Source organism: Oncorhynchus mykiss, chromosome 5, assembly GCF_057628025.1.
Source record: "Oncorhynchus mykiss isolate SJ-2025 chromosome 5, ASM5762802v1, whole genome shotgun sequence".
Lineage (NCBI taxonomy): Eukaryota > Metazoa > Chordata > Actinopteri > Salmoniformes > Salmonidae > Oncorhynchus > Oncorhynchus mykiss.
The window spans coordinates 24,723,067-24,738,068 of record NC_143026.1 but is presented as its reverse complement, the minus strand read 5'-3'; the positions used below and the strand labels follow the sequence as shown (position 1 = coordinate 24,738,068).

The 15,002-nt window shown below is 50.4% G+C and overlaps 1 protein-coding gene across 7 annotated transcripts in view; it reads left to right on the top strand.

Moving 5' to 3' along the window:
- LOC110523477 (microtubule-associated serine/threonine-protein kinase 3) overlaps positions 1–15,002 on the top strand; it is a 174,235-nt gene that overhangs the window by 62,129 nt on the left and 97,104 nt on the right. For 2 of the 7 annotated variants that reach the window (XM_090234266.1, XM_090234264.1), the window contains exon 1: positions 12,003–12,260. The exons of 4 other annotated variants lie outside the window; for them this stretch is intronic. In XM_090234266.1, coding sequence (XP_090090392.1) covers positions 12,150–12,260 — 111 coding nt within the window. In that variant the 5' untranslated portion in view covers positions 12,003–12,149. Of the gene's footprint in view, positions 1–12,001; positions 12,261–15,002 lie in introns of those variants that run through there. One more of the 7 variants, XM_036977105.2, reaches the window with a different exon arrangement.

Sequence of the window (15,002 nt, the reverse complement as noted above, 5' to 3'; positions counted from 1 at the left end):
TATTGTACAGCAGTGATTTTGGAAGGCAACTCCTCAAGCTCTTCTCTGTTTGTATTCAAGCACCTGTTTCCCAATGGATCCTAGTTGATATTCTTTCAAAGGCAGATTTCCTATCAGGAGCTGAATTTTGCATCAGCTCTGTAAAATGTTCCCTGAGCTTACCTTGAAGTATGGCTGGTAATTAACTCAATAATTTACTCATTATATCTGCAGTTTTTCCTTGGCATTCACTGGTACGGTGGTATTAGCTTTCAATATATCGTCTTCCTGAGTGTCTGTCACTTTCATTGAGCCACACTAGAAATATGTCACCTACGCTCAGTCTGGCCCGTCTTCCTCACCTCCCAGCCCCCCCAGTGCCAGCTCTACCATGATCTCCCTCTATCAACCATGCCTTGCCCCCCCCCCCCTCGCTTCGCAGGTCTGCTGTTATTGCTTTCTCGCTTTTCTCCACCTTCATGCTTTTCCGTCATGCACCCGGGTGTGCAGGTCTCCTTCCCTTTTCGCATGGCACATCCCTGTTGACCATGATTAGGTTTGACAGGAAATCAATAGGTTTCTCCTGGCCTGAAATGGAGATAAGATTGTCATAATCCTGATGTTGTGGCTGTGTGGACTGGAATTCTCCTTCATTATTGTAGTCACTGATGTCCTTTGGAGATATCGTTTCTCCTGCATTGGGTCTGCAGAGGTGATGTCAGAGCTGAGATGAGTTGTATTGGACACAGTCCAAGGTGTGCTTTGTGTACAGCAGGGATCATCAACTAGATTCAGCTATGGGCCTATTTATTTATTTATTTTTCCTTGAGCGGATGGTCAGGGGGCTTGAACGTCATTCCAAAAAATGTGGATACTACTCTAACACAATTTCAAACATTGCTTACATTTGTATACGCTCACATATACTGTGTCTCTCTATGCGTGGGGATACTTTGGAACAGATTTCCAAAATGAAAATCACTGTTTTTAGTCTCAAAACATTGAGGGCTAAATAATGTCAGTATGCATCTCTGTGCTCGTATTCAAGTTGAACATAGCTACTGAATGTTTTTTAAATTAATGCTTGTATACATACAAACCCTAGCATGTCCTTTCAGTCCCATTCTCAAGGTCACCTTCCAAGGTCATGTTAAGCCCATGACCTCACATGTCAATTATGTGACATGTTACTGTGTGTACATACATGCACAGAGGTAGGATGTAAGTGAAAACTGTCAATTTCAATGAAGTGGCTGCTGTTGAGAGGTCAGACCCCTGTCAAACTAATCTGCTGGGCATAATACAGTAGGTTCAGAAAGTATTCAGACCCCTTGACTTTTTTCACATTTTGTTATGTTACAGCCTTATTCTAAAATTGATTAAATTGTTTTTTTCCAAATTTTTCATACAATACCCCATAATGACACATATATATTTTAATTAAGAATAAATCAAATCAAAGCATATTTATTTATATAGCCCTTCGTACATCAGCTGATATCTCAAAGTGTTGTACAGAAACCCAGCCTAAAACCCCAAACAGCAAGCAATGCAGGTGTGTCAAAGCACCCTGGCTAGGAAAAACTCTCTAGAAAGGCCAAAACCTAGGAAGAAACCTAGAGGAACCAGGCTATGAGGGGTGGCCAGTCCTCTTCTGGCTGTGCCGGGTGGAGATTATAACAGAACATGGTCAAGATGTTCAAATGTTCATAAATGACCAGCATGGTCAAATAATAGGTCTGGGACAGGTAGCACGTCCGGTGAACAGGTCAGGATTCCATAGGCACAGGCAGAACAGTTGAAACTGGAGCAGCAGCACGGCCAGGTGGACTGGGGACAGCAAGGAGTCAGTGACTCAACCTACTCAAGTGACGCACCCCTCCTAGGGACGGCATGAATAAAAAACTGAAAAATCACTTTCACATTAGTGTTCAGACCCTTTACTCATTACTTGGTTGAAGCTCCTTTGGCAGCGATATAAAGCCTTGAGTCTTCTTGGGTATGACGCCACAAGATTGGCACACCTGTTTTAGGGGAGTTCTTCTCTGCAGATCCTCTCAATCTCTGTCAGGTTGGATGGGGAACGTTGCTGCTCAGCTATTTTCAGGTCTCTCCAGAGATGTTTGATCGGGTCCAATTTTGGGCTCTGGCTGGGCCACTCAAGGGTAGGGATGGTGCCAGGTTTCCTTCAGAAGTGACGCTTGGCATTCAGGCCCAAAGAGTTCAATCTTGGTCTCATCAGACCAGAGAATCTTGGTTCTCATGGTCAGAGTACTTTAGGTACCTTTTGGCAAACTCCAATTGGGCTGTCATGTGCTTTTTACTGGTTATTGTCTTCCGTCTGGCCACTACCATAAAGGCCTGTTTGGTGGAGTGCTGCAGAGATGTTTGTCCTTCTGGAAGGTTCTCCCAGCTCCAGAGGAACTCTGGAGCTCTGTCAGAGTGACCATCGGGTTCTTGGTCACCTCCCTGACCAAGGCCCTTCTCCCCGATTGTGCTAGGAGTCTTGGTGGTTGCCAACTTCTTCCGTTTAAGAATGATGGAGGCCACTGTGTTCTTGGGACCTTCAATGCTGCAGATATTTTTTGGTACCCTTCCCCAGATCTGTGCCTCGACACAATCTTGTCTCTGAACTCTACGGACAATTCCTTCGACCTCATGGCTTGGTTTTTGCTTTGTAAAAAGGTGTGCATTTTACAAATCATGTCCGATCAAGTGAATTTACCACAGGTGGACTCAATCAAGTTGTAAACGCATCTCAAGGATGATCAATTCCAACAGGATGCACCTAAGCTCAATTTTGAGTCTCATAGCAAAGGGTCTGAATACTTACGTAAGTAAGGTGTAAAAATGTCTAAACCTGTTTTCACATTGTGATTATGGGGTATTAAATGCGGAAGACACATTACTGTTGAATACATTCAATTGGACATCTGACTAGGTATCCCCCTTTCCCTTTTATTGTGTGTAGATTGAGGTAAACATTTAATCCATTTCACAGTAAGGTTGTAACGGAACAATGTGGAAAAAGGCAAGGGATCTGAATACTTCCTGAATGCACTGTTTCTCTGTTTTGGGATTCTAAAATGATATTAATCCACATTTTGACATTGTGTTTCTGCTTGTGATAGAATGGGAAATGAAATGAAACGACAGGGAACACAGTCTGTACGGGACTCCTGTAGTAATCCCTGGCGGAATCAAACTGACATCCGTTTCATATGTGTTATACATGTATCAAATATATAGTCCTTATTTTCCTGTAACATCACGGATCCAACTGCTGACACAAATCTACATTCTTTTATTCACGAAGCATAATACAGAACGAGAAGGTTGTATGTGATTTATTGCAACCTTGAGTTGCTTTTTGTGAGGATGTTCTTGCACCACATTGTTAAAATGAGAAGAAAGGTGTTTGTGCTTTCTGCTTGGTCTTTCAATGCTCTGACGAAGGTCAAAAGGCCAACAACAAAACGATTCCAAGCATGGGCGTGTGTGGGAGTTTAATTTCATTTGAACATCTGACGCACCTCTGCTGCAGATGTGTGCGAGGGCATTTCATTTTGTTGCACCACATTGCATCTTGGACTCCGCTGTGAGGGATTGGTTCTTTAAGGTGACCAAGTCTGCTTTTCTTTCCAGCTGAGGGATTGACTATAGGGTTATAAGGTCATATATGCTCTCACTCCAAAGGACTGGCTATATACACATATGTCAGACTGAGCTTTCCCTGTAAAGGGTCTGTTTTAGTCTCTTTCTTTCCCCTCTCTTTCTCCATCTATCGTTCTCCCCCCTCTTTCTTTTTATCTTTCACTTTCTCCATCTCTTTATCTTTCTCTCTTTCTCCCCCTCCACAGGCCATGGCCCTCCTCCTCCCGCCTTAGGCCGGCAGGCGTCCTCTCGCTCCGATAAGCCCAGGCAGGGCAGAGGAGTAGCGGGGGCCTTGGGTCACTCAATCAGCTCTCACTGCAGGCTCTAAGGGCTAACTCCCGCTCAAACCCCTCTCTCTTCTCCACACTCCTACGTCCTCTCCTCCTCGCCACTCGCTGCAGGAAACGGCCTTAGCAGCCCACCTGCCGGGAGGAAATGAGACACAGAAACCCCCTGGGACTTCCTTTAGAGGCCAGCATGCGGCCAAGGGCCTCTTCCGCCCAGACCCAGTGGTAGTTGCAGTGGCTATACTCCCCACACAATGCTCTACTCTGGCTGATTTTCCAACAAGGCTTGTCCTGTAAGAGGTTGTGGAAAAGCGTATACCAGTAAAGGTTGAGTGGACGACAGATTAAACTGGTCTTACTGAATGCGTTTCCTCTGAGTCCATTGAAGGAATTGAGTTGTCACTGCCGCTGTACCCTCCTGATTTGTTTAAGTCATTTCCTGACAGTTGCATTTGAATCCCTTGCATGAGCTCAGGGTATTGTTGTGGAGATTGTCCCTTGAACTCTACATGTTTGCCTCGCCGTAGGGCCTGAAGTATTTGCTTTCACTTTGCACTGCGGGGATCGTCCCTTGCATTGAATAAGACTAATGACCTTTCGGACAGGTTTTTCCCAGCTCTTCATTCTCACTTTAAATGGAATTTCCTTAATTGTGCCCTCTAAGCAGCGGCAGACTGGGAGCAGGGAATTGGAAAAAGTAACTCGGGCATAATGCAATGTTTTAATTCCCACAGGTAATCTAGGGGGCATTGTTCAGAGTCCGAGAGGTGACGGTGCTAATCCACCTCCTGTTGAGGTTTGAAAAGTTGAAGAATGAATCCAAAACCAGTCCTGTTATTTTAGAGCTCTCTTCCCTCTCAATTATTTTCTCCCCTTATCAGGGACCACACAACTGACTTGCAATCCGGCTGCATTCAAATGCTGCTCTGGTCTACAGGCGGACAGAGAAGTGACCTGTTTGACCTTCCACGCTGTTTTTCCCCTCCTCAGCCATAGGTAGCTGATTAGCTGTCACTTGTCCGTGCTCGATAACAGAAATCATTTGAGTTTGGTGGAAGACTGTGAGAATGGATGGGGCGCCACTTAATATTCAGAGGGGAGTCACAGCAAATGGAAATGAGCGAGAGACAGAGGGGAGGGGAGGGGAGAGGTCTGTGAAATTGCCGGATGGAATTGGCGTGATGGCAATCATGAACCTACTTATTTCTCTTAATGCTAATCATTCAGAATGGGGCGACTGAAGTTGTGCCTGTGGCGGAGTGTAGCGTTGGAGAAGAGTCCCGGTTGGGTTACTTGCTGAGTGCCTGGGAACTGATATAACTTCTAATAGAGACAGCCAGGAAAGAAAAAAACAGCAATGTGGAAAATGAGTGTAAATTGACAGTGGATATGCAGTTTCAGTGCCTTCAGAAAGTATTCATACCCCTTGACTTATTCCACATTTTGTTACGTCTCACCCATCTATACACAATACCCCATAATAACAAAGTTGAAAACATGTTTTTAGACATTTTAGCAAATGTATTGAAAATAAAATACAGATGTCATTTACATTCACACCAATTCACCAATTCACACGCCTCTCCCTTGCTCTCAGCCCTTGCCTCTCCCTTGCTCTCAGCCCTTTCCTCTCCCTTGCTCTCACCCCTTTCCTCTCCCTTGCTCTCAGCCCTTGCCTCTCCCTTGCTCTCACCCCTTTCCTCTCCCTTGCTCTCACCCCTTTCCTCTCCCTTGCTCTCAGCCCTTGCCTCTCCCTTGCTCTCAGCCCTTGCCTCTCCCTTGCTCTCACCCCTTTCCTCTCCCTTGCTCTCAGCCCTTGCCTCTCCCTTGCTCTCAGCCCTTGCCTCTCCCTTGCTCTCAGCCCTTGCCTCTCCCTTGCTCTCAGCCCTTGCCTCTCCCTTGCTCTCAGCCCTTGCCTCTCCCTTGCTCTCAGCCCTTGCCTCTCCCTTGCTCTCAGCCCTTGCCTCTCCCTTGCTCTCAGCCCTTGCCTCTCCCTTGCTCTCAGCCCTGGCCTCTCCCTTGCTCTCAGCCCTGGCCTCTCCCTTGCTCTCAGCTGCAGGACATTCTGACCTTCAGATGCGCCCCATATCTTAGGCCCAGGGGAGAGAGAACGTTTGAATAATTACTAATTTAATAGCAGAGGCCAGTTAGCCACGGCTGCTCTCTGCAGCTGGACAGGCGGTCACGACAGGATAACAGCTGTATTGTTTGAATGGAGAGGAGGAGAGCAGGAGAACAATTCCTGGCAGGATATCCTCCTCTGCGTTACATGGTCACCTAGTGCGCCACAAAATGTGGCTGTTCCGCTCGGGGAAAGGGCTGAGGCAGAACTAGGGCCCCCAGTCGCCTCTCAGTCCCTATGCTAAATTAGATTGGTCTCCCCTTCTCTCTCCCTCTTGGTCTCCCCCCTCTGTGTCCCCCCCTGTGTGTCCCTTCTCTCTGTGTGTGTGTGTCCCTTCTGTCTGTGTGTCCGTATCCCTTCTGTCTGTGTGTCCGTCTCCTGTCTGTATGTGTGTCCCTTCTGTCTGTGTGTGTGTGTGTGTCCGTGTCCCCCCTTCTGTCTGTTTCCCCTTTTGTCTGTGTCCCCTTTTGTCTGTGTCCCCTTTTGTCTGTGTCCCCTTTTGTCTGTGTCCCCTTTTGTCTGTGTCCCCTTTTGTCTGTGTCCCCTTTTGTCTGTGTCCCCTTTTGTCTCTGTCCCCTTTTGTCTGTGTGTGTGTGTGTGTGTGTGTGTGTGTCGTCCCCCTTCTGTGTGTGTGTGTCGTCCCCCTTCTGTCTGTGTGTGGGTCCGTGTCCCCCCTTCTGTCTGTGTGTGCGTCCGTGTCCCCCCTTCTGTCTGTGTGCGCGCCCCCTTCTGTCTGTGTGTGTTTTCCCCTTCTGTCTGTGTGTGTTTTCCCCTTCTGTCTGTGTGTGTTTTCCCCTTCTGTCTGTGTGTGTTTTGTCTGTGTGTGTTTTGTCTGTGTGTGTTTTCCCCTTCTGTCTGTGTGTTTTCCCCTTCTGTCTGTGTGTGTTTTCCCCTTCTGTCTGTGTGTGTTTTGTCTGTGTGTGTTTTCCCCTTCTGTCTGTGTGTTTTCCCCTTCTGTCTGTGTGTGTTTTTCCCCTTCTGTCTGTGTGTTTTTCCCCTTCTGTCTGTGTGTGTTTTCCCCTTCTTTGCGTGTGTTTTCCCCTTCTGTCTGTGTGTGTTTTCCCCTTCTGTCTGTGTGTGTTTTCCCCCTCTGTCTGTGTGTGTTTTCCCCTTCTGTCTGTGTGTTTTCCCCTTCTTTGCGTGTGTTTTCCCCTTCTGTCTGTGTGTTTTCCCCTTCTGTCTGTGTGTGTTTTCCCCTTCTGTCTGTGTGTGTTTTCCCCTTCTGTCTGTGTGTGATTTCCCCTTCTTTGCGTGTGTGTTTTCCCCTTCTTTGCGTGTCTCCCCCTTCTGTCTGTGTTCCCCCCTTCTGTCTGTGTTCCCCCCTTCTTTGCGTGTGTCCCCCCCTTCTTTGCGTGTGTCCCCCCCCTTCTTTGTGTGTCCCCCCCTTCTTTGTGTGTCCCCCCCTTCTTTGCGTGTGTGTCCCCCCTTCTTTGCGTGTGTGTACCCCCCTTCTTTGCGTGTGTGTACCCCCCTTCTTTGCGTGTGTGTCCCCCCCCTTCTTTGCGTGTGTGTCCCCCCCTTCTTTGCGTGTGTGTCCCCCCCTTCTTTGCGTGTGTGTCCCCCCCTTCTTTGCGTGTGTGTCCCCCCCTTCTTTGCGTGTGTGTCCCCCCCTTCTTTGCGTGTGTGTCCCCCCCTTCTTTGCGTGTGTGTCCCCCCCTTCTTTGCGTGTGTGTCCCCCCCTTCTTTGCGTGTGTGTCCCCCCCTTCTTTGCGTGTGTGTCCCCCCCTTCTTTGCGTGTGTGTCCCCCCCTTCTTTGCGTGTGTGTCCCCCCCTTCGTTGCGTGTGTGTCCCCCCCTTCGTTGCGTGTGTGTCCCCCCCTTCGTTGCGTGTGTGTCCCCCCCTTCTGTGCGTGTCCCCCCCCTTCTGTGCGTGTCCCCCCCCCTTCTGTGCGTGTCCCCCCCCCCTTCTGTGCGTGTCCCCCCCCTTCTGTGCGTGTCCCCCCCCTTCTGTGCGTGTCCCCCCCTTCTGTGCGTGTCCCCCCCCCTTCGTGCTTCTACACCTGCATTGCTTGCTGTTTGGGGTTTTAGGCTGGGTTTCTGTACAGCACTTTGAGATATCAGCTCATGTACGAAGGGCTATATAAATAAATTTGATTTGATTTGATTCTGTGTGTGTCCCCCCCCTTCTGTGCGTGTCCCCCCCTTCTGTGCGTGTCCCCCCCTTCTGTGCGTGTCCCCCCCTTCTGTGCGTGTCCCCCCCTTCTGTGCGTGTCCCCCCCTTCTGTGCGTGTCCCCCCCTTCTGTGCGTGTCCCCCCCTTCTGTGCGTGTCCCCCCCTTCTGTGCGTGTCCCCCCCTTCTGTGCGTGTCCCCCCCTTCTGTGCGTGTCCCCCCCTTCTGTGCGTGTCCCCCCCTTCTGTGCGTGTCCCCCCCTTCTGTGCGTGTCCCCCCCTTCTGTGCGTGTCCCCCCCTTCTGTGCGTGTCCCCCCCTTCTGTGCGTGTCCCCCCCTTCTGTGCGTGTCCCCCCCCTTCTGTGCGTGTCCCCCCCTTCTGTGCGTGTCCCCCCCTTCTGTGCGTGTCCCCCCCTTCTGTGCGTGTCCCCCCCTTCTGTGCGTGTCCCCCCCTTCTGTGCGTGTGTCCCCCCTTCTGTGCGTGTGTCCCCCCTTCTGTGCGTGTGTCCCCCCTTCTGTGCGTGTGTCCCCCCTTCTGTGCGTGTGTCCCCCCTTCTGTGCGTGTGTCCCCCCTTCTGTGCGTGTCCCCCCCTTCTGTGCGTGTCCCCCCCTTCTGTGCGTGTCCCCCCCTTCTGTGCGTGTCCCCCCCTTCTGTGCGTGTCCCCCCCTTCTGTGCGTGTCCCCCCCTTCTGTGCGTGTCCCCCCCTTCTGTGCGTGTCCCCCCCTTCTGTGCGTGTCCCCCCCCTTCTGTGCGTGTCCCCCCCCCTTCTTTGCGTGTGTCCCCCCCCTTCTTTGTGTGTCCCCCCCTTCTTTGTGTGTCCCCCCCTTCTTTGCGTGTGTGTCCCCCCTTCTTTGCGTGTGTGTACCCCCCTTCTTTGCGTGTGTGTACCCCCCTTCTTTGCGTGTGTGTCCCCCCCCTTCTTTGCGTGTGTGTCCCCCCCTTCTTTGCGTGTGTGTCCCCCCCTTCTTTGCGTGTGTGTCCCCCCCTTCTTTGCGTGTGTGTCCCCCCCTTCTTTGCGTGTGTGTCCCCCCCTTCTTTGCGTGTGTGTCCCCCCCTTCTTTGCGTGTGTGTCCCCCCCTTCTTTGCGTGTGTGTCCCCCCCTTCTTTGCGTGTGTGTCCCCCCCTTCTTTGCGTGTGTGTCCCCCCCTTCTTTGCGTGTGTCCCCCCCTTCTTTGCGTGTGTGTCCCCCCCTTCGTTGCGTGTGTGTCCCCCCCTTCGTTGCGTGTGTGTCCCCCCCTTCTGTGCGTGTCCCCCCCCTTCTGTGCGTGTCCCCCCCCCTTCTGTGCGTGTCCCCCCCCCTTCTGTGCGTGTCCCCCCCCTTCTGTGCGTGTCCCCCCCCTTCTGTGCGTGTCCCCCCCTTCTGTGCGTGTCCCCCCCCCTTCGTGCTTCTACACCTGCATTGCTTGCTGTTTGGGGTTTTAGGCTGGGTTTCTGTACAGCACTTTGAGATATCAGCTCATGTACGAAGGGCTATATAAATAAATTTGATTTGATTTGATTCTGTGTGTGTCCCCCCCCTTCTGTGCGTGTCCCCCCCTTCTGTGCGTGTCCCCCCCTTCTGTGCGTGTCCCCCCCTTCTGTGCGTGTCCCCCCCTTCTGTGCGTGTCCCCCCCTTCTGTGCGTGTCCCCCCCTTCTGTGCGTGTCCCCCCCTTCTGTGCGTGTCCCCCCCTTCTGTGCGTGTCCCCCCCTTCTGTGCGTGTCCCCCCCTTCTGTGCGTGTCCCCCCCTTCTGTGCGTGTCCCCCCCTTCTGTGCGTGTCCCCCCCTTCTGTGCGTGTCCCCCCCTTCTGTGCGTGTCCCCCCCTTCTGTGCGTGTCCCCCCCTTCTGTGCGTGTCCCCCCCTTCTGTGCGTGTCCCCCCCCTTCTGTGCGTGTCCCCCCCTTCTGTGCGTGTCCCCCCCTTCTGTGCGTGTCCCCCCCTTCTGTGCGTGTCCCCCCCTTCTGTGCGTGTCCCCCCCTTCTGTGCGTGTGTCCCCCCTTCTGTGCGTGTGTCCCCCCTTCTGTGCGTGTGTCCCCCCTTCTGTGCGTGTGTCCCCCCTTCTGTGCGTGTGTCCCCCCTTCTGTGCGTGTCCCCCCCTTCTGTGCGTGTCCCCCCCTTCTGTGCGTGTCCCCCCCTTCTGTGCGTGTCCCCCCCTTCTGTGCGTGTCCCCCCCTTCTGTGCGTGTCCCCCCCTTCTGTGCGTGTCCCCCCCTTCTGTGCGTGTCCCCCCCTTCTGTGCGTGTCCCCCCCCTTCTGTGCGTGTCCCCCCCCCTTCTGTGCGTGTCCCCCCCCCTTCTGTGCGTGTCCCCCCCCCTTCTGTGCGTGTCCCCCCCCTTCTGTGCGTGTCCCCCCCCTTCTGTGTGTGTGTCCCCCCCCTTCTGTGTGTGTGTCCCCCCCCTTCTGTGTGTGTCCCCCCCCCTTCTGTGTGTGTCCCCCCCTTCTGTGTGTTTGTCCCCCCCCTTCTGTGTGTGTGTCCCCCCCCTTCTGTGTGTGTGTCCCCCCCCTTCTGTGTGTGTGTCCCCCCCCTTCTGTGTGTGTGTCCCCCCCTTCTGTGTGTGTGTCCCCCCCTTCTGTGTGTGTGTGTCCCCCCCTTCTGTGTGTGTGTGTCCCCCCCCTTCTGTGTGTGTGTCCCCCCCCCTTCTGTGTGTGTCTCCCCCCCTTCTGTGTGTGTCCCCCCCCCTTCTGTGTGTGCCCCCCCCTTCTGTGTGTGTCCCCCCCTTCTGTGTGTGTCCCCCCCTTCTGTGTGTGTGTGTGTGTCCCCCCTTCTGTGTGTGTGTCCCCCCCTTCTGTGTGTGTGTGTCCCCCCCTTCTGTGTGTGTGTGTCCCCCCCTTCTGTGTGTGTGTGCCCCCCCCCTTCTGTGTGTGTGTCCCCCCCTTCTGTGTGTGTCCCCCCCCTTCTGTGTGTGTGCCCCCCCCCTTCTGTGTGTGTGTGTCCCCTTCTGTGTGTCTCCCCCCCTTCTGTGTGTCTCCCCCCCTTCTGTGTGTCTCCCCCCCTTCTGTGTGTCTCCCCCCCTTCTGTGTGTGTCTCCCCCCCTTCTGTGTGTGTCTCCCCCCCTTCTGTGTGTGTCTCCCCCCCTTCTGTGTGTGTCTCCCCCCCTTCTGTGTGTGTCTCCCCCCCTTCTGTGTGTGTCTCCCCCCCTTCTGTGTGTGTCTCCCCCCCATCTGTGTGTGTCCCCCCCTTCTGTGTGTCCCCCCCTTCTGTGTGTCCCCCTCCCTTCTGTGTGTGTCCCCCTCCCTTCTGTGTGTGTCCCCCTCCCTTCTGTGTGTGTCCCCCTCCCTTCTGTGTGTGTCCCCCTCCCTTCTGTGTGTGTCCCCCTCCCTTCTGTGTGTGTCCCCCCCTTCTGTGTGTGTCCCCCCCTTCTGTGTGTGTGTCCCCCCCCTTCTGTGTGTGTGTCCCCCCCTTCTGTGTGTGTGTCCCCCCCTTCTGTGTGTGTGTGTCCCTTCTGCGTGTGTGTGTGTGTCCCTTCTGCGTGTGTGTGTGTCCTCCCCCTTCTGTCTGTCACCTGTCTCTCTCCCTTTCCCCCTCTTCTCCCTTCTCTCTCCCTTATGTCTCTCCCCCTTTTCCCCTTCTCTCCCTTCTAGGTCTCTCCCTTCTCTCTCTCCTTCTCGCTTCCTCTTCTTCCCTTCCTGTTTTTCCCCTCTCCCTTTGTCTCCCCCTCTGTCGCCCTCTCTTTCACACACTAACTCACATTCACATATGCTCTCTCCCACACACTCATTCACATTCAAACATACTCTCTCTCACACATTCACACTGTCCTGAACTTCCAGAGGGGCGAGAAGAACAAGAGGGAGATGTCAGCTGACTACCCCCCTCCAATCAGATAAGTTCTGATGTAAGTGTTTAGCAGCTGCTACAATCAGATTTAGTGTGAGGGAGGGAGTGAGCTGGAGAGAGCGGAAGAAAGAGAGAGAGAGAGAGAGAGAGAGCGCGTGCAAGAGAGAGCCAGTTGAAGGCAGCCAGTCAGTGCAGCATGGCTATGTGCCGATAGGGAGGCATGAGAAGCCAGAGCTCTGTAGCATGGACGAGTCCAGCATTCTGAGGAGACGAGGGCTACAGGTAGGGAGGCATGAGAAGCCAGAGCTCTGTAGCATGGACGAGTCCAGCATTCTGAGGAGACGAGGGCTACAGGTAGGGAGATGGGAACAGATGTGTGTGACGTGGTAGTGTGTTTCTATGCGGAGCAGTGCTGCTGGACAGCAGAGCACAGTTAGGAGTTTCCTACCTTTTGTGTTAACACTTGGCGGTACCGGGTGAATAACAATTTGGCTGTGTGTGTGTGTGTGTGTGTGTGGGAGTTACTTAACTATTCACAGAACTGTGTTTTGTAGTTTTCTTAATTAGCTTACGTCTCCATACACATTGTAAGAACATTGGACAGAAATAGATTGATTTCCTCCGAGTCGATTTGATTTCTCAGTTACTTTGCTTTTGCCTTAGATTTCATGCTTTATGATATTAGTGTTAGACCCTGCCTAGGCTGCTGAAATGAATAGGCTGTAGGTTCCTAGCTATAGAGGCTGATTGATCTTGTCTGAAGTGCTGTCAACCAGCCTCTTATGCCGTATTGACTTCTTTATGATAATGGCGCAGATATGGAAGCTTGTGCTCCGCCGATGGAAGCCTTGATAAAAGTATTGGATGTGTGCAGGGCTGCTGCCATCCACAACTAATGGTTGCTTTATAAACGCGTGATTGCCGTCATCGTCCCATAACCGAATGGACACATGGTGCCAACATGGGGGTGCAAGACATCGCTCACATTTCATTCCTATCCAGAACTTTATTCCAAGGTGTTTGATGTCTCTTTTTGTTTTTGTATCCACAAACACTATTGGAAAGCATCTCTTTTTTTTCGTACTTTATATTTGTTGCACACAACGGCAGTTTGCACAGATCAGTACTTGGTGAATAGCTCAGTCACTCCAAGTGAGAGTTGCCGGGTTAAAGGGGATTCAGAAGGGCTGTGAACTATTGTTGACTGGGATGTGAAACCTAAAGTGTGGTTTTATGGATCCTAAATTCCCAGCGAGTCATTTTATGTGCCAAGTTTTAATTGGTCTGCACTCCATAGATGAATCACAGAAGTAAAATGGCTTTTATGCTCCAACAATAATTTAATTATAAACAAAGGTAATTCATGCACGTTAGAGATTGCATTTTCCCCCTGTGCTGTTTTAATGATTTAAAATGATAGACAAAGCTAGGGACAGCATGTAAATGACCAAGTTATTGTTTTTTGTTCACTATTTAAAGTATGATGGTCTTTCCCTAGCGATTATTCACTTTTAGGAAAATCTAACAATCATTCTGAGCTTTATTTAGTTATTTTTGTTATGCTCTTAATGACTTTCTCTATAGTAGGTATTAACATTTTGTGTAATTGCCGCGTGTGTTTATCAGGAGCTCCCAAAGCCGTGATTTCCCTCACAGTAGCCAGCTAATCCCTAAACTCTTTGCTTCCGGGCATTACCTTTAAAGGACACCATTACCTCCCTCCTTGTTTATTGTTTCACACAGACATTACACCCAACGCTCTCCTTTATGAGCCCATAGAGCGCTGGTCAAAAGAAGTGCACTAGACTATAAAGGGAACAGGGTGTCATAGGACGCAGCCTAGATAGTGTTTACGTTTTGGTGAAGGAGAAGTGCATGGCTTTGAGCTGTATGCTGATTTATACACAGTATGTGGGCTTTGGAGTCAAGTCACCAGAAGATTGATTCATTTCTATATTGTATGCTATATTTAATGCCTTTCACTGTTATCTTGGCTTTTTTATGGAGTCTACACAAACGGAGCCAACGGAGGTCCGTTTGTGTCTCTCTCTAAGTAGTTCTACGTACAGTACCAGTCAGAAGTTTGGACACACCTACTCATTCAAGGATTTTTCTTTATTTTACTATTTTCTACATCGTAGAATAATAGTGAAGACATCCAAACTATGAAATAACACATATAGAATCATGTAGTAACCAAAAAAGTGTTAACCTGTCTAGGAATGGTTCCTCTAGCGGAACCCCTCACCAACAGCCAATGAAATTGCAGGGCCCCAAATACAAATCAACAGTTATCTCATAAATCAAATTTCTCAAACATACAAATATTAGGCACCATTTTAAAGATAAAATTCTCATCAATCCAGCCACAGAGTCTGATTTAAAAAGTGCTTTACAGCGAAAGCACCACAAACTATTGTTAGGTCACCACCAACTCACAGAAAAACACAGCCATTTTTCCAGCCAAAGAGAGGAGTCACAAAAAGCACAAATAGAGATAAAATGAATCACTAACCTTTGATGATCTTCATCAGATGACACTCATAGGACTTCATGTTACACAAAACATGTATGTTTTGTTTGGTAAAGTTCATATTTATATCCCCAAATCTTAATTTTACATTGGCGTGTTACGTTCATTAGTTCCAAAACATGCAGTGATATTGCAGAGAGCCACATTAATTCACAGAAATACTCATAAAAATGTTGATGAAAATTCAGCTATTATGCATGGAACTTTAGATACACTTCTCCTTAATGCAACCGCTGTCAGATTTTGAAAAAGCATAATCTGAGAATGGCGCTCAGAGCCCAAACCAGCCAGAGAAACATCCGCCATGTTGGGTAGTCAACATTATTCATAAATAGCATTATAAATATTCTCTTACCTTTGATCTTCATCAGAATGCACTCCCAGGAATCACAGTTCCACAATAAATGCTTGTTTTGTTCGATAATGTCCATTTATGTCCAATAGCTTCTTTTGTTAGAGCGTTTGGTAAACAAATCCAAAAGCGCGATCTGGTCCATTCGGACGAAGCGTTCAAAAAGTTATATTACAGGTCGAAGAAACTTGTCAAACTAAGTATAGAATCA